This window comes from Zea mays, chromosome 7 (genome assembly GCF_902167145.1).
Source record: "Zea mays cultivar B73 chromosome 7, Zm-B73-REFERENCE-NAM-5.0, whole genome shotgun sequence".
Lineage (NCBI taxonomy): Eukaryota > Viridiplantae > Streptophyta > Magnoliopsida > Poales > Poaceae > Zea > Zea mays.
This window is the reverse complement of record NC_050102.1, coordinates 146,856,009-146,875,204: the sequence shown is the minus strand read 5'-3', so window position 1 is coordinate 146,875,204 and position 19,196 is coordinate 146,856,009. Positions and strand designations below refer to the sequence as shown.

General features: G+C 49.6%; 1 protein-coding gene across 1 annotated transcript; it reads left to right on the top strand.

Annotated features, from left to right (window-relative positions):
- Positions 1-595: 595 nt before the first annotated feature.
- On the top strand, positions 596-2,606 carry LOC100285202 (alpha-L-fucosidase 1). The gene is made up of 2 exons (NM_001158096.2): positions 596-1,165; positions 1,273-2,606. Exons 1-2 carry the CDS (start codon positions 624-626, stop codon positions 2,186-2,188), a joined length of 1,458 nt encoding a protein of 485 aa, NP_001151568.2. The 5' UTR covers positions 596-623; the 3' UTR covers positions 2,189-2,606.
- Positions 2,607-19,196: the final 16,590 nt, after the last annotated feature.

Sequence of the window (19,196 nt, the reverse complement as noted above, 5' to 3'; positions counted from 1 at the left end):
GGCAACAAGAAGACCCATTGGATGGGAGGGACGAGGGAGTCAGGCCCGAATAACGCGTGATCGAATGAGGGAACAGCCGTTCCAACAAAAGATCAATCAACCCGTCGTCATCAATCATGCAAGTATGCAACGGATCCTCCGGCAGCGTCGGATCGGATGCACGCGCGCCGCGACGGGCAAGGCGAGGCAAAGCGACAGGCGTCACATGCGCCCATCCGTGACCACACCCCATGGGAACGCGCTCGTCGTCGCCCGAATCCCGGCCGTTCTCCCAGTTTGCAGCCGGGCTGCAACAAATTTTTTTCCTAGCGCGGAAAAAAATTTGTTGCAGTCCGGCTGCAAACCAGGCTGTTTGCAGCCCCTCACAAAAAGGAGAATAGGTCCCACCCGCAGGTAAATAATACAACTAAAACGTTATCTGGTGGACCTGCAGGTGGGGCCTATCCTCCTTTTTGTGAGGGGCTGCAAACAGCCTGATTTGCAGCCGGGCTGCAACAAATTTTTTTCCCCTAGCGCGGCCCAGACCGACGCATCTCCCCCTCCCTACAGCTACAGGCCTGGGCCAGTATATACCGCTACACTTAGTTAGCCATCGCGAGCAGAGAAGTGACAACAGCAGCACGATGGCAAGCCCGCTGCTGTGCCTGGCCGCCGCGGCGCTGGCCGTAGCCGTCCTCGTCTCCGCGACAGAGGCGTGGCGCGCGACTCCACCGCCGCTGCCGGTGCTGCCGATCCCGTCGGCGCCGCAGCTGAGATGGCAGCGCCGCGAGGTGATCATGTTCTTCCACTTCGGCATGAACACCTTCACGGACTCCGAGTGGGGCACGGGGTCGGAGGACCCGTCCCTGTTCCGCCCCGCGGGGCTCAACGCCACCCAGTGGATGGACGCGGCGCGGGCGGCGGGGGCCTCGCTCGTCATCCTCGTCGCCAAGCACCACGACGGGTTCTGCCTCTGGCCGTCCGACTACACGGCCCACTCCGTGCGCGCCAGCCCCTGGCGCGGGGGCCGCGGCGACGTGGTGAGGGAGTTCGTGGGCGCTGCCCGCGCGCGCGGCCTTGATGCCGGGCTGTACCTCTCGCCATGGGACCGGCACGACCAGAGGTACGGCGAGGAGGTCGCGTACAACGAGTACTACGAGGCCCAGCTCCACGAGCTCCTCACCGGGTCAGTTCCCAGCTGCTGCGATTAAACAAAAGCGTCGTGTAGCAATTGTTAGCCTTACATGATGATTCTCTCTGTGTGTGTGTAAACAATACTACAAAACAAGCCAGGTACGGGAGCGTGTCGGAGATTTGGTTCGACGGCGCCAAGGGCAAGAACGCGACCAATATGACGTACCACTTCCAGGAGTGGTTCCAGACGGTGAAGCAGCTGCAGCGCTCCATCAACATCTTCTCCGACGACGGGCCCGACGTCCGCTGGGTCGGCGACGAGAAGGGCTACGCCGGAACCACCTGCTGGTCCACCGTCAACCGATCCATGATCACCATCGGAGAAGCCGGCATCGAGAAGTACCTGAACGCGGGCGACCCACGGGGGCGCGACTGGGTGCCGCCGGAGTGCGACGTGTCGATCCGGCCGGGCTGGTTCTGGCACAAGAACGAGACGGCCAAGCCGCTGAGCCAGCTGCTGGAGATCTACTACAACTCCGTAGGCCGGAACTGCGTGCTCCTGCTCAACGCGCCGCCCAACTCCACGGGCCTGGTCGAGGACGCCGACATCGCGCGGCTGCGCGAGTTCGGGGCCGCCGTGGCCACCGTCTTCGGCACGGACCTCGCCGCGGGCAGCGAGGCCAGGGCCAGCAGCGAGCGCGGCGCCCGGTTCGCGGCGCGCAACGTGATGGACGGCCGCGACGACACGTACTGGGCGCCGACGGCCGAGGACGGGCGCCGGAACGGGTACTGGATCGAGCTGCGGCGGCGGCCGGGCGCGCGGGCGCGGGCGTTCAACGTGGTGCGGATCCAGGAGCACGTGGCGCTGGGGCAGCGCGTGGAGCGGCACGCGGTGTACGTGGACGGCGCGCCCGTGGCCAACGGCACGACGGTGGGGCACAAGCGACTGCACCGGCTGCCCTGCCCCGTCGCGGGCACGACGGTGAGGGTCTGGATCACGGCGCTGCGTGGCCCGCCGCTGCTCTCGGCGGTGGGCCTACACTACGACCCCTTCGTCGCGTCGGACACGATGTGACGTGGCGAGCGCGGCGCGCATGGGGCATGATTGCTTGGTGTAATGGCGGTACGTGGCCAGTCGGCCTCGCCCTGTCCTGGTCGTCCGAGCCTAAGTGACGGAACCGCAAAGTGCGACGACGACGAGGCACCCACACCACCCACCAACGGCGCACCGGCGAGAAAGGGGCGCTCTGTTGATGTTGATGGGAACGGGGAACCCGGAACCAGCAATTGCCATTCAGTTTGGATGGATGGGTGTGGGTCTGTTTCTTGCTGCGGATCGCAGAATAAATTTATTGGGTGGCAGTTTCGTTCCGCAGCAGAAGAAAAAGGATAACATCTTTTTTTCGTCGCGTGATGGTCAGTCTTTCACCGTCGCGAGAAACGTGGCACGCGCGAGGTGACACGGTCTAGCGAATAGTGATGTCTATGAACGCAAACAATTCGCGCCACCCGTTCTACTTCTAGGGTCAAAATAGATATCTACAAATCCAAATTATGTGACCTTGCATCCGCTAAAACACGTAATATGTATGTCTGTAGTAATATCCATTTTTAACATGTGTATACTAATTTTATCATTTTAGACCGTCCAGTAATTCACTTATATAGTAACCTAAAACATTATTTTACATTGTAGACCACATTGTTTGTAGTGTGGAGTTGAATATAGGTATAAAAACATAGTTAAACTGTTGGATGTAGTCTTACTTATTCTAATTCCACGTTCATATTTGAAAAAAATAGATAGATACCAGAAATCCGTACCATACAAAAAGTAGTATGATGTGAAAGTATCTAGATGTTATTCATATGTTTGATGATTAATTAATTACATTCGGAATTGCTAATTACGTTACCATTGGAAATATTTAAAAGTAATTGCTAATGACATTGATTTTAAAAACAAACTAATTACATTAACTTTAATATGTCTAAATATATTAATTTTAATATTACTAATTATGTACCCATTTGAAATATTTAAAAGTGATGATTGATTATATTGAATTTGATATAATAATGATAGATAAAGATAGATTTTGATTAATTTTTAACATAATTGAAAGTCGCCTAGAGGGGGTGGATATGCAGAATCTGAAAATTACAACTTTAAACACACACCACAAGCCGGGGTTAGCGTTAGAACGAATATTAAGTCTGGAAGAGAGGGGGAAAACAAATTAACCAAGAAATAAAGCGGATGACACGGTGATTTGTTTTACCGAGGTTCGATTCTAAAGAACCTAGTCCCCGTTGAGGTGGTCACAAAGACCGAGTCTCTTTCAACCCTTTTCCTCTCTCAAACGGTCACTTAGACCGGGTGAGGCTTCTTCCTTAATCTCACAGGTCATTTAGACTCCGCAAGGATCACCACACAGTTGGTGTCTCTTGCCTCGCTTACAAAGCACTTGAGAGTAAGAAGTGAGAAAGAAAAGAAAGCCAAGCTAAACAAACAAGAGCAACAAAGAAACACAAGAACGATCCTCTCATAAGTCCTAAGGCACTAGAATTGAATTGGGGACTTTGATTGGATCGGTGGCTTTGATTTGTGTCTTGGAGTGTTGCACTTTTCTCTTGTATTGAATGAAGTGTGATGAATGCTTGGATTGATGGAGTGGAGGTGGTTGAAGGGTATTTATAGCCCTCAACCACCAAATAACCGTTGTGGAGGGGCTGCTGTCGATGAGCGCACCGGACAGTCCGGTGCGCCAGCCACGACACCCAATCGTTAGGGTTCGGGCGCAGTCGACCGTTAGAGCTTTGTCTTCTTGTGGCACCGGATAGTCCGGTGCCACACCGGACAGGGACTGTTCACTGTCCGGTGCGCATCTGACGGCTGCTCTGCTCTGACGCGCACTGTTTGCGCACTGTTCATCTAGAATTCGGCTTTTGCAGGCGACCGTTGCGCGAAGTAGTTGTTGCTCCGCTGGTGCACTGGACAGTCCGGTGGCACACCGGACAGTCCGGTGAATTATAACGGAGCGTGGCCTAAGAAACCCGAGAGTTGAGAGTTCGGAGTTGTACGGTCCTGGTGCACCGGACAGTCCGGTGCGCCATACCATGGCACACTCGGTTCCTTTGCTCCTTTGATTTTGAACCCTAACTTGTTCTTTTATTGGTTTGTGTTGAACCTTTATGCACCTGTAGAATATATAATCTAGAGCAAACTAGTTAGTCCAATATTTGTGTTGGGCATTCAACCACCAAAAATATTTATAGGAAAAGGTTAAACCCTATTTCCCTTTCAATCTCCCCCTTTTTGGTGATTGATGCCAACACAAACCAAAGCAAATATATAAGTGCAGAATTAAATTAGTTTGCATAATGTAAGTGCATAGGTTACTTAGAATTAAACCAATTTATACTTTCACTAGATATGCATGAATGCTTTCTTTTATTTAACATTTTAGACCACATTTGCACCACTTGTTTTGTTTTTGCAAATTCTTTTGCAAATAGTCAAAGGTATATGAATAAGATTGCAAGAAGCATTTTCAAGTTTTTGAAATTTCTCCCCCTGTTTTTTTTGCTTTTCCTTTGACTCAAACAAAACTCCCCTGAATGAAATTCTCCTCTTAGTTTTCAAGAGGGTTTTAATAGATACCAATTGGAACTTATACTTTAGATACTAGTTTTGAAATTATACCAATTGAAGGTAAACATACCAATTTGAAATATATTACTTAAAAATTTTTGAAAGGTGGTGGTGCGGTCCTTTTGCTTTGGGCTTAATATTTCTCCCCCTTTGGCATTAATCGCCAAAAACAGAGACTTTGTGAGCCCTTCTTTACTTTCTCCCCCATTGGTATAAGTAAATATGATTGAAAGATTATACCAATTTGAGAGTGATGTGGAGTGACGGCGAAGAGTAAATGATACCGATAGAGTGGAGTGGAAGCCTTGTCATCGCCGAGTACTCCATTTCCCTTTCAATCTACGACTTAGCATAAAAATACACTTGAAAACACATTAGTCGTAGTCATGAAAGAGATATGATCAAAGGTATACAAATGAGCTATGTGTGCAATGGTTCAATCAAAATTCCGAGAATCAAGAATGTTTAGCTCATTTCTAAGTTTGGTAAAGGTTTTCTCATCTAATGGCTTGGTAAAGATATCGGCTAATTGTTCTTTGGTGCTAACATAAGCTATCTCGATATCCCCCCTTTGTTGATGATGCCTCAAAAAGTGAAACCGAATGTCTATGTGCTTAGTGCGGCTGTGTTCAACGGGATTATCCGCCATGCGGATTGCACTCTCATTGTCACATAGGAGAGGGACTTTACTTAATTTGTAGCCATATTCCCTGAGGGTTTGCCTCATCCAAAGCAATTGCGTGCAACAATATCCTGCGACAATATACTCGGCTTCAGTGGTAGAAAGAGCTACTGAGTTTTGTTTCTATGAAGCCCAAGACACCATGGATCTTCCCAGAAACTGACAAGTCCCTGATGTGCTCTTCCTATCAATTTCACACCCTGCCCAATCGACATCTGAATATCCTATTAAATCAAAGGTGGATCCTTTGGGGTACCAAAGTCCAAACTTAGGAGTATAAACTAAATATCTCATGATTCTTTTCACGGCCCTAAGGTAAACTTTCTTAGGATCGGCTTGGAACCATGCACACATGCATACAGAAAGCATAATATCCGGTCGAGATGCACATAAATAGAGTAGAGATCCTATCATCGACCGGTATACCTTTTGATCTACGGATTTATCTCCCCTGTCGAGGTCGAGATGCCCATTTGTTCCCATGGGTGTCTTAATGGGCTTGGCATCTTTCATTCCAAACTTGTTGAGTGTGTCTTGAATGTACTTTGTTTGGCTGATGAAGGTGCCGTCTTGGAGTTGCTTGACTTGAAATCCTAGAAAATACTTCAACTCCCCCATCATCGACATCTTGAATTTCTGTATTATGATCTGTCGAAGAGGAAATCTCCGGCCGGGTGGCGGAATGCACCCGCCCTAAATCCTAAGATGAGGAGGGGCCTAAGCGTTTTGCCTGTTAGGTGGAAACGGGGAGAACACAAGAACACACAAGGATTTAGAGTGGTTCGAGCCGCCGGAGCGTAATACCCTACTCCACTGTGTGATGTATTGAGCTTGAGAGCTTGTATGAACTTGTGAGTCTGAGAGTCTAAGTGTGTCTGAGTGAGCCCCCTTGTAACGCCATGTGCCCTCCTTTTATAGTTCAAGGGGGGCACGTACAAGGACACTGAGCCCCGACATGTGGGCCCAGGGATATAACGGATGTAATACTTGGAGCAACTAATGCTAGTTGCCAGTGCAATCTCCTTGTGTCCTGATATCCGCGGTCTGCGTAGCATTGGCGTGCAGCGGAAGCTTCCCTGGCAACGTACGAGTGATGATGAGCACAGCGTATGCCGCAGCATGGGCCTACTGCCTACCATCGGAATGGACGGGCACGCCGCCTACAGGATGGCCTGGTCGCCGCCCGTCAGTAGAGTGAACAGGGCACATTTAATGCTGAGGTGACTCACTGCCCGCCAGCAGAGTGGACATGGCACATTTAATGCTGAGGTGGCACATCGCTTGTCAGTGGAGTAGACAGGGCGCATTTAATGCTGAGGCGGCACATCACCTGCCAGTTTGATAGGTGGCGCCTCATTCGCAATAAATGCGAAGGACACGCGGCTGTCGGTGTTTTGGGTCCGACCGTGCACCCAGGGTTGCCCCTCGAGGTGCTTTTTGGAGTAGGACGGTGTTACCGACTGTAGCTCGATGGTTCGTGCCAGATGCATGAGGGACAGTAGACAATCTTGTACAGGTTTGGGCCGCTTTGAGATGCGTAACACCCTACGTCCTGGTATGGATCTTTTATGTGGTGGGTTACAGGGGAGTTCTCTAGTTCGAGAGATGCTGGAGAGCTGAGAAGATGGCTAATGAGTGAGATCCTTTTTGAGAGGGTGCCCCTAGGCCTTATATACTCGACCGTGGGGCATTACATGCGGATATGATAACAACGTGTGCCTAAGTAATAGTGAACCGACTGAGCCTATCTTCCTATAATTCTGCCGACTTATCGTCATTCAGTTCCGACGCCTGAGGACGCAGCGCGGGAAAGTCGGGTTACTGCTGCGGATGGCGCTTGAATCCATTGGGCCGTTTGGGCTCACGTTGATCCAACCTTGCGTCGATCCACTCCGTCAGACGTTCCTCCCCAGGCCAACGAAGGGATGGCCGTGCGAAATAATGGGCCCAAGGCCTTTCGCGAGGTCTTCTAGCCTTCTAGTGGACCCGGGGGATATCTCTCCCCCACAAGCCCCTAATCTTTGAGTTGATTCTGAAATAATCAGCCCAAAGATTCTAGGTCCAGCTTGCAGTTTTGATTTTAGAATGTGGATGCTTTGACAGCACGCGCGTCCAGTCGCCGCTTCTGAGCTTCGATCAGTCAGCTTATGCTTTAGAGATTAGCACTTCGTTTTTGGAGGTTGAAGGTTCATTGGGTGCACCGAAGGTGAACCCAATGGGTGTAGCCCCCGAGCTTTGAGTGGATTACTAAAAATAATCCACTCAAAGGTCTTCATTTCTTGCTTTTTGGAAGTCGTTGGTTCATCTTTGTCTTATGCTTCAGAAATCAGCATTTCCTCATCAGTTCATGCTTTAGAGGTCAACATTCTGTCTTATGGGATTAATGATTCATTGGGTGCACCGAAGGTGAACCCAATGGGTGTAGCCCCCGAGCTTTGAGTGGATTACTGAAAATAATCCATTCAAAGGTCTTCATCTCATGCTTTTAGAAATCATCATTTTATCTTCATCGAATGCCTTAGAATTCAGCATTATATCATCAGCTTTATGCTTTAGAGATCAGCATATGGTTTTGCCTTTGAGATCAACAATGCGGTCTACCCATGTCCTGCTATGTTTGAAATTTATTTGATCGGCAACAGATTGGACATCCGGTAGATGGCTCTTTGGCTGGTCTTCATTTCGCTTCGTGCTTCAATGCTTCTGTTGATTGGACTTGTACTTCAGCAGCTATTTTTGGCTTTCCTCTGATCTCTATCGATATCTTCCTTATGTCTTGATACATTCATTGCGTATACTGTATGGATGCGACTGCTTGGGAAAATCTATTGAAAATTCCTAGGCGTCCCCCCAATGGGTGTAGCCAAGGGACGTCTTGGTGCGCTGAGCATTTAGCAAACTGCCCCTGAGTAGTAACTTGACGTGACCGCGGGTGTAATCATATCGTCCAAGCAGTTGACTTGAGACCCAATGGGTATCGTGTTACGTGAAACGACGTCTGCTGCCTGACTTGTTTCCAGATGATTTGAATTGCATATTGAATATTTGCGACTGTTCAGTGACCGTGGTAGGAGACGAGTGGTTGCCTTCTTCCTCTATAAATAGAGCGCTTGCTTCACTGGCGTCTTCACACATCTCTCTGTCGTTTGTTGCTTATTCTCCTCTTTTCTCTTCTATTCTACTCCACCATGGGCAAGAGCAAGAAAGGCGGAAGTTCGTCGCACCACTCCGGCGACAAGCGGAAGCGCGAGCCGAGCCCTCCCTCGGAGGACTTCGGCGATTCCGAGTACTCAGAGGAGGAGTTTTCCTCCGAGTCCGAGGGGTCGCCGGTATACACCTCTCCCCCGACATCGTCCGATGACTCGGACGATTCCTAGGGGATCACCGCCGAGGTGTGGACATACATCCAGACTGTCGAGCGCTCCGGGCTCGAGGGCTCAGATGAGTCAGAGATCTCCTTGGACAAGGAGAACTCCTCTGACTCGTCCGAGGAGGAGAGCGGCGGTGACGGCGACGGCGACGACGGAGGCAACGGTGGTGGTGACGGTGACGGCGGCAAGGGCGACGGCAAGGGCGACGACAAGAGCGACAGTGGCAGCAGCAAGGCCAGTGGCAAAGCGCCACTGGCTTAAATATTAGTATAGATAAGTAGTAGAAGTAGTATTAGTGGAATAATGTAGTAGTAGTTAGTAGTATAGTGTAGTGTAGGTAGTAATGTAATGTAGTAATGTAATGTATCGAAAAATGGGAAGAAGGCCGTCTCATAATGAGTCGGTCTTTAAGTTTGTGGAAGGACTTCCCCTTTTATATAATGAAGAAAACTTCAGCTTGTTCTGTGCATATCTTTCGCCCTTTCCATCGTTCCTTTATAGTCGATCGACAGCTTGTATTTGTGCCCAACGCAGCCATTGTTCTCGGAGATAACGCTCGAGTAATGACTTGTAATTGCTGCATCATACTTAATTCTGCCTGCATTTATGTAGAGAAAAAACGGCTGAGTTACGGCTGGTGTCTTCAGAGGTAACAACCGAATTATGCTAGATTGCATCGGTGTTTTAGAGGTAACAGCCAAGTAATGCTGAGCCACGTCGGCGTTTTAGAAGTAATAGCCGAGTGGTGCTTAGCAACGTCAGCGTTTTAGAGGTAACAACCGAGTCATGCTGAGCCACGTCGGCGTTAGAGTTAACAGCCGAGTGGTGCTTGGCGACGTCGGCGTTTTAGAGGTAACAGTTGAGTCATACTGAGCCACGTCGGTGTTTTAGAAATAACAGCCGAGTGGTGCTTGGCGATGTCGGCGTTTTAGAGGTAACAACCGAGTCAGACTGAGCCACGTCGGCGTTTTAGAGATAACAGCTGAGTGGTGCCTAAGCACGTTTTAGAAACGGTGTCTGATCCGGGAAAACCCCATTTATATCACTTCGCCGCACAGCTCTGCGTTCTAAGCCCTAGCCTCACTTTTTTTTGCCTCCGAACATTCTCTGTTTCCCTTTGATTTCGCTTTCGCTCAGTCCACCGGCGAGATTGCGATGGCGGTCAAGTGGAAGAACTAGAATTCTGCTGCTGCGGTCATTCCTCCTATCGATCTCAACAGCCAGTTGCCTTTTGCAGGTAATCATATGTCTGTTGTTTCTGAGTCGGATCTTCTCCACCTTATCGATGTCGGAGTTCTTCCTCCGAAGGAGCTTTGTTCTTGGCGGATTTGCCGTGGGGTTACTGTCTCGACAGAGGATACCCATGAGTCCGTTGTTTACATCCCTTTTCTTATCCGTGGCCTTGCTCTTCCCATTTCTCCCATCTTTCGCGGTCTCCTTGATTTTTACGATCTGAATCTGACTCACCTGAATCCCAACTCTATTCTGCAAATTTCTGTCTTTGTTCATCTGTGTGAGGCCTACCTTAGAATTCTTCCTCACTTCGGTTTGTGAAAGTATTTGTATCACTGTCGTCCTGGGATGGCTGGGGGACAGCACCAGCTCGTGGGCGGTGCGAGTCTGCAAATGCGCCGTGGGAGGAAAACAGAATATCTTGATATCCCACTTAAGGATAGCATTAAAGGATGGCATTTGGAGTGGTTCATTGTGGAAAACCATGGCAAGTCCCTCCCCCCCCCGGTCAGGGAGACAGCCGGATGTTTGTACTCCAAGTTGGATTGAGTCTCCTTCAGACTTGGAGATAACAGAAGCCAAGGTTCTGCTCGCTGAAATTTGTTTGTTGAAGGAGAGAGATCTGACCGCTGAAGCTATGGTTGCAGACTTTGTTTTTAAGAATATTCAGCAACTGAAAGATAGAGCATACCCGGCTTATTTGTATAGTGGTGTCACTGACTCAACCCAGGTTACCAACAAGAGGATTCCTGCTGTGGATTTGGTGAGCCGACTGGAGATGATCCTGAGAGGCAAAGTATCAAATATTGGTGCTCCTGTTGCATATTCTGCTTGGAATATGTTAGCTTCTAAGTCCTTTTTCAATTTTGTGTCCAATCCTCCTGCTGGTGATAGTGGTTTGGGTCTTAGAGTGTGACCCTCTCCCAAAGATATTGAGGTCCTGGTTGCTTCACTTGGTGATCTTCCCAATGATGAGAGGCAAGTTCACTTTGAAATGCCTACAAGTCCAGGTGATGCAGAGATAAGTGCTATGCTGGACATGTTGGCCGGGGATTCTTCTGACTCGGTCCCTGCTGAAACAATGGCTGTTGCAACTATCCCAGAGCTTGAAAAACCGTGGATACTCGAAGGCCTGAGGGTACTCGCCCGAAACGTCTCCGCCAGGTCAGTCATCCAACTGCACCTGCCGAGGGGAAGAAAAAGAAAAAGAGACGGCTTCGGCGAGTGTCGTGCTTGGACCAGGATACTGGCCCTTCTGCTCATGCTGCTGAAGAAGTACCGGTGGAACTCTTTACTGGAGCTGATCCCAATGGGTGTGACCCTGCTGATGCTGATCCCAATGGGTGTGACCCTGCCAGAGCTGATCCCAATGGGTGTGACCCTGCTGATGCTGATCCCAATGGGTGTGACCCTGCCAGAGCTGATCCCAATGGGTGTGACCATGTGTCGTTTATTGTCCATATTGTTGACGAGGACGAAGAATAAGAAGAGGAAGTCCCATTAATTCGAAAGAACAGTCGGCGTTACAGAGCCAGTGGGGGAGTAGCGATATTCCTTCTCCAGCTCTGTCTGCTCTTGTTGGTCTGCAAGAATTATCCATAGCAAATTTTGATCAGGCTCTCGAGGATGTTGTTCCTGAAGATCTGCTGTCAGAACCAACTGATGGTGATATGATGGACGTCTGCTCTGACACTCTAGATGTGGGATTAGAGGTATCCCGGGCAGCATCTCGTGCATCGTCGACCTTGGAAGGCGGTCTTCGGAGCCAAGAGGCTGGTTAAGGTTGTTCAATTCCCATGGAGGTGACTGAGAATCCTTCAGCCTTAGAGGTGGCTGTTCCAGAGAACCCAGTCTTCAAGGGTGGTGCTGGCGGTTGCCCAGCCCCCGAGGGTGTTGCCGGTAATGATCCGGCTCGGGTGGGTCGCGCAAGCTGCAACCCAGCCCCGAGGTGTCCGAGCGGGCTCCCCTTCTCATACCTCCATGGATGTCCACGTCAGGTCTTCTCCACCACATTCTGGTGGCATAATAGCAGCGCATGCTTCAAGTGAGGGAGTCGCCTTAGAGGTCGGCGCACCGGATGCTTGGTTTCTGATGCCAGCTAGTGGTGTTGAATTAATCCCTGGTGATGTTCTTCAGATGGCCCCGGTTGATATTCCTTCATCGAGCCACCTCCTAACTTCTCGTGACTTGGGATTCCCTTTGTTCTTCTCTAATCTTCAGGTAATTTGGCTTTTCCTGTTCTGGCAATACTCCTGGCAAATTACTGTCTTTGTACTCATTTGTTTTTAATATCAGGCTTTGGTCGACGGGATGGCTGGTCAATTGAGATCACAAGGTGCCTCTATCCTAGAAGGAGCTCTGTCTCTGACGCAATGGAATCTGTTGCTGCTTCAGAAGTAGATATCTAATTTGAAAATGTCAAATGCTGGTTAGTGTCTTTGTTTCTTCCTTGGCTGATTGATTAGTCTGTTTTTAACTGTCTGTCCTTCTTCAACTGTTTTTTGTTAGCTATGGCCCAGTGGTACTCTGAACTCGAGAAGTATTCCCAAGGTCAAATTGATCTGGCTCGGGTTTCTGCTTCCTTAGATGATGCCAATTCTTTGAATTCCTCTCTTAGTGCTCAGCTTGACTCTGAAAGGGCGGCTAACGAGGTAAGCTTACTTGACTTTTCTCTACTGTGTTTTTACTGCTTACTGGATGCTTGAGAGCTGATTCTTGTCTGCAGGAAGAGAAACGGGTACTTGCGGCTTCTCGCGATAACCTTGATAGGTTGTATCGTGACGCCAACAATTCTCTGGCCGTCTTGGAGAGGAGCCACCATTTTACCATGGCGGATTTGGATCATCACCGTCACGAGCTGCAAGTATCCCAGGATGAGATCCTTCGTCTTAGGCAGTTGGTGTTGAGCAAAGATTCCATCATCAAGGATCTGCGCGCCTCCAAGATATCAGTCGTCCAGGAGCTAGAAGCCGCTCGACTGGCTACCAAGGTTGCAGAAGACAATTCCACCATTCTGAAGGCTCAGCGCGACAAGGCTATGGATAAAGCCATTCGCGCTGGGCGGATCTTGATGAGAAGGTCGGGCGTAGTTGTTCCTGATGATATAGTTGCTGATGTCAAAGATGCTCCTGACTCCTCGAGTCGTCCTTCTTCATCGATTGCTCCTGAGAAAGACATTGCCAAGTAGAAATATTGAATACATTCGTGAGCTATATGTGTGTGTGATCAATGTGCCCAAATACTGAATGCTATTTTTGTTTTTTGTTGTTGGAATTCAACAATTGTTGTGATTGCAGAAGTAAATGCAGTGTGCTGGTTTTGAAACTTTTCCCTATTCTATCTAATTGATTAGCTAATGAGGCATAGAGATCGCCCTAAGTTGAGTGATCGTAAGCATGTTTATACTAGGTCGAGTAGGCGTGAGCATGTTGCACCGCCTTAAGTCATTGCCAACTTAAGTCGATTGCTCCGTTAGTAGGGTATAGTGGTCACTCTAAGTCGAGTAAGCGTGAGCATGTTGCATCATCTTAAGTCACTGCCGACTTAAGCCAATTGCTCCGTTAGTAGGGTACTAGGGTATAGTGGTCACCCTAAGTCGAGTAAGCGTGAGCATGTTGCACCGTCTTAAGTCACTGCCGACTTAAGCCGATTGCTCCGTTAGTAGGGTATAGTGGTCACCCAAGTCGAGTAGGCGTGAGCATGTTGCACCGTCTTAAGTCACTGCCGACTTAAGCCGATTGCTCCGTTAGTAGGGTATAGTGGTCACCCTAAGTCGAGTAAGCGTGAGCATGTTGCACTGTCTTAAGTCACTGCTGACTTAAGCCGATTGCTCCGTTAGTAGGGTATAGTGGTCACCCTAAGTTGAGTAAGCATGTAGATCGATAATAAATAGTTCGAGTGTCCTTGAGAATGAAATCTTTTTTATTGATGATGTATTTTCCGATTACAGGATACAATGCTGCCTCGATAGCTTTTGAAATCTAGCCAGGGGTAAAACTTCCTGAGATGTTCTATATTCCATGAATTTCCTATTTCCGTGCCATCCATTTGAGTAAGCCGATATGACCCTGGCTGAGTGACTTATGCTACCATGAATGGCCCTTCCCATAGTGGCGACAATTTGTGCCGTCCTTCCCCCATTAGAATTCGGCGAAGGACCAAGTCTCCAACTACGAAGGATCGATATCGTATAGCCTTATCATGATAGCGCCTTAGGGTTTGCTGGTATCTGGCTGACTGAATTACTGTATTCAATCGTTCTTCTTCCAACACATCAATATCTTCTAGTCTGGTAGCTTCTGCTTCAGCTATGTTTTCGAAGACCAGCCTTGGTGCCCCAAACCTGAGGTTGGCAGGTAGCACTGCCTCCGAACCATAGACCATGAAGAAGGGAGTGTTTCCATGCAAAGCTCGACGAGGTTGAGTTCTTAGGCTCCAAACCACATACGGCAACTCTCTGATCCACTTTCCCGTGAACTTGTCATTCTTGTCGAAGACTTTCTTCTTGAGTGCTTCCAATATCATCCCATTAGCCCTTTCTATCTGATCGTTGGCTCTTGGGTGTGCTACTGACGCATATTTGATCTGGATGCTTCTTTGCTCGCAGAAATCAAAGAATTCAGAGCTAGTGAAATTGGATCCCAAGTCAGTTATAATGCTATTCGGTATTCCGAACCTGAATATTATATCTTGTATGAATTTAACTGCCTTAGCTGAAGTTAGAGAAGCGATGGGTTTGTACTCTATCCATTTAGTGAATTTGTCGATGACAATCAGCACGTTAGTATGGCCTCCCTGAGCTTTCTTGAAGGGTACAATCATGTCCAGTCCCCAGCACGCAAATGGCCATGTTACGGGTATGGTCTGCAGTTGCTGTGCTGGTAAATGCTACTGCTTCGATAAGTATTGGCAAGCTTCACACCTCTGGACTAACTCGGCTGTATCACCCTTTGTTGTCGGCCAGTAGAAACTAGACCTGAAGACCTTCCCAACCAGAATCCTGGATGCTGCGTGTATCCTGCACTGTCCGGCATGGATCTCATCTAATAGTTGCTTCCCAGTAACCGAAGGAATGCACTTCATGAGGACTCCTATCGCGCCTCTTCTGTACAGTGTATCCCCAATGAGGGTGTAGTGGGCTGACTGTCTTGCGATGCGTTCTGCTGTAGCTTTATCGTTCGGGTCTTCTTCGGTTTTTATATACTTAATAATAGGCTCCCTCCAGTCATTAGAGTTTGACTCTGGCTGGCTCAAAACATTGCACTCTTCTGCCCGATCTAAGGGAATACTCGAGCGCGGTACTTCTTGGACGAAAACTCCAGGTGGGATCTGGGTCCGACTGGATCCTAGTTTCGACAACGCGTCTGCTGCCGCATTGCGATCTCTTTCCACATGATGAAATTCCAGCCCTTCACATTTGTCTTCTAGCTTTCGGACGACTGTGCAGTACTTGCCCATAGAGTCATTCGAGCAATCTCATTCTTTATTTATCTGACTTATGACCACCAGTGAATCTCTGTATACCATCAACCTCTTAATGCCCAGCGATATGGCAATGTTCAATCCGTGGATCAAAGCTTCATATTCTGCTGCATTATTGGATGCTGAGAATAACAACTGAAGAGCATATTTGAGTTGTTCACCTCCAGGTGCAATAAAGAGGATCCCTGCGCCTGCCCCCTGCAGCTTCAGCGAGCCATCGAAATACATCTGCCATACTTCTGCAGTCTCCGGGTTATCTGGTACTTGTTGCTCGGTCCACTCTGATACAAAGTCAACTAGTGCTTGAGTCTTTATTGCAGTGCGAGACCGAAACTCGATGTCGTGAGCTCCTAGCTCGCAGGCCCACTTGGCTATTCTTCCGATGGCTTCTTTGTTGTGGAGAATATCCCCTATTGGAAATCCAGTGACTACTATGACTTTGTGGTCGTCAAAGTAGTGACGGAGCTTGCGTGCAGTTAGAAGTACTGCATACAATAGTTTTTGAACTTGAGGATATTTCTTCTTCGAGGGTCCCAGAACTTCACTGATGAAATATACGGGATGTTGTACTGGATATGCATGTCCTTCCTCTGCTCGCTCGACTACCAACGCGGTGCTCACCACGTGAGTCGTGCAAGAGATGTACAACAACAAATCTTTGGTCGGCTGACTCGGCATGGCTCAGCGTGGCGGCTTTAATACTGGCGGTGTTGTCAGGAACTTTTTCAGTGCATCAACGGCTTCCTGAGCTTCTGAGGTCCACTGGAACTTATCCACCTTCTTGAGCAATTTGTAGAATGGTAAGCCTTTTTCTCCTAACCTTGATATGAACCTGCTTAAAGTTGTCATGCATCCAGTAAGTCTTTGCACTTTCTTCTGTGACCGTGGTGCTTCCATCCTCATGATAGCCTTGATCTTTTTTGGGTTAGCTTCAATCCCTTGGTGGCTGACAATGAATCCAAGCAACTTCCCTGCTGGCACTCCAAAGACACATTTTTCTAGATTAAGCTTCCACCGATATCGTTGCAGACTGTTGAAGACCAGCTGCAAATCTTCAATGAAGTTTTCTGAGTTTTCTGTCTTGATCACCACATCATCCACATAAGATTCTACATGCTTGCCCTAGTGATTGGCTAAGCATGTCTGAATGGCTCTCTGGTAAGTCGCTCCAGCATTTTTGAGGCCAAACGACATGGAGGTATAGCAGAAAGCTCCAAATGGGGTGATGAATGCAGTTTTTTCTTCGTCTTCTTTTGTCAGACTGATCTGATGGTACCCAGAGTAGCAATCCAAGAAGGACAACACAGAACACCTGGCGGTCGAGTCTACCACCTGGTCTATTCTAGGAAGTCCAAAGGGATCCTTCGGACAGTGTTTGTTGCGATCCGTATAGTCGACGCACATGCGCCAATCCAATTTATTCTTTTTGAGTACAAGAACAGGATTTGCTAACCACTCAGGATGCAGTACTTCTCTAATGAACCCTGCTGCGACTAAGCAAGCTAGCTCACACGAATAGCTTCTCTCTTGTCGGGCGTGAAACGACGCAACTTTTGTCGTATCAGCCTCACCTGGGGATAGACCTTCAGTTTGTGCTCGGCCAGCTCTCTCGGGACTCCCGGCATATCCGTAGGTTGCCATGCGAATACGTCTCGGTTATCTTGCAGAAACTGGACGAACATGCTTTCCTATTTGTCATCCAGGCTAGAGCTGATGATGGCTGTCTTGCATTCATCAGCGAACCTGAGGTTGATTCTCTTGGTTTCCTCAGTCGGCCGCATAGAGGTCACGGCTTGAGCTTCATTTGCAGGTACTGTGAGGTCCTCCTCAGGCTTTGAGTTCGCCTGCGCAGAAGAAGTCGTCGATGGTTTGGTGGTGAGGGCCACCTGAATGGCCACTCGGAAGCACTATGCGGCGCCTTGGAAGTCAGCGCGCACAGTGATGATTCCTTGTGGTCCAGGCATCTTCAATATCATGTACATATAATGCGGGATGGCCATGAACTTCTCCAATCCAGGCCTGCCGATGATGGCGTTGTATCCACAGTCAAAGCTTGCCACCTCGAACCTCAGGAACTCGGTTCTGTAGTTTTCCGGAGTTCCGAAGGTGACCGACATGTAGATGTGTCCGAGTGGATATTCTCCTTCAGTCGGCATGATGCCGAAGAAAGGAGTGTCTGACTCATGGAGCTCTTTGAGTGCGACTCCCAAGCCTTGAAGTGTCCGGGGGAAGGTGACGTTGATGCTGCTTCCCCCGTCCACTAACAACTTCTTTACCCTGCTCTCTCGGATCACCGGATCGACGAGGAGCGGGTACTTGCCCGGATGATCGAAGTTGAGCCACTGATCCACCCGAGTGAAGGTGATCAGGTGTTCGGACCATCGATATGGGGCGGGAGGACCGGTGGCCGCCACCAGTATCTGACGGTCGTTGAGCTTCTGCTGCCTCTTACTTTCTTGCGACCCATGTCCACCGAAGATGATGTTGACTTCTTCGTCGACGCGCGGGAATACTCTGCCTCCTCCGCCTTCCTGTTGTTGAGGCTGTCGAGGTTCTTCGGGTCCTCCTCGTGGTGGGGGGTGGTAGAGGTTGGAAGGGTCGGCCGTTCCCGACGAAGTGCTTGAAGTCTCTGCAGTTCCGGAGGGTGTGGCACATGTCCTTGTGGTACGGGCACTGGGCGTCGAGGATGTCGTCCAATGTACGTTCGCCTCCGCGGGGTGCTCCTTGGGCGCGAGAGGTGGGTGGTCCGGCGGCATGGACTTCTTCGCGAGGCCTCCTCTCCCAACGCTTGTCGGGTTGTTGGTTCTTGTCGCATCGTGGTGCCGTCGGTGCAGGCTTTGCTCCTCCGATGAGGTCCTGAGCTCGTTCGTCGGCGGTGATGTAGAGGTTCGCTTCCCGGAATAGCTGCTCGGAGGTAGTCGGCGCCTTTTACAGTATGGCTCGGACGAAGGCCGAGTCATTAGATCCCCGGTAGAAGTCCTCGATTACTGCTGCTTTCGCAACCTCGGGGATACGATTTCTCATGGTCTGAAACCTTTTGAGGTACGACCGGAGAGTCTCATCCCCTCGATGCTTGATGGATTTGAGGTCCCATGGCTGCGTCGGCTTATCGGGGAGAGATTGGAAGTTGGCGATGAAGCACCGACTGAAGCCGCTCCAGTCGTCGATGCCGTGTCGGGGTAGGTGTCGTAGACATTGCAGCGCATCTTGCCCGAGGACGATGGTATGCAGTCATCACATCTTCAGTTGCCCCAGCGGCTAGGGCAGCGGTGGTATAGACGACCAACCAGCCTCCCGGGTCCTGCTTAGGCTCGTACTTGTCGACGTTGGAGACTTTGAAGTTAGGGGGCCACTGAATGGCCCTGAGTCGTGGAGTGAGCGCCGATACTCCACATGTGTCCTCCTGTTGATAATGATGATGTCGGTCACGGGGAGGGAGTTGTCGACGTGGTGCCTCGACCGTCCCTAGGTCGTGCCGCCGGTTGAAGCTATTGCCGACTCAACTCTAGTGGCCTGACTTCGCGCAGGGATGTCGTGATCTTGATCATACTCTTCTTGGCTCCGAATCTCGTTCTTGTGTCGTCGTTCGCGTGAAGCATTGATGGAGCTCTGTGCGTCCCACCGACTGTTGATGGCATGTCGTAGATCGCTCGGAGGATGA

Excerpts from the sequence above, each read along its gene's own strand:
- LOC100285202 (NM_001158096.2), top strand. The coding sequence starts at position 624 with ATGGCAAGCCCGCTGCTGTGCCTGGCCGCCGCGGCGCTGGCCGTAGCC. Across the intron at positions 1,166-1,272 it reads CTCCACGAGCTCCTCACCGG|GTACGGGAGCGTGTCGGAGA; the intron begins GTCAGTTCCCAG and ends AAAACAAGCCAG.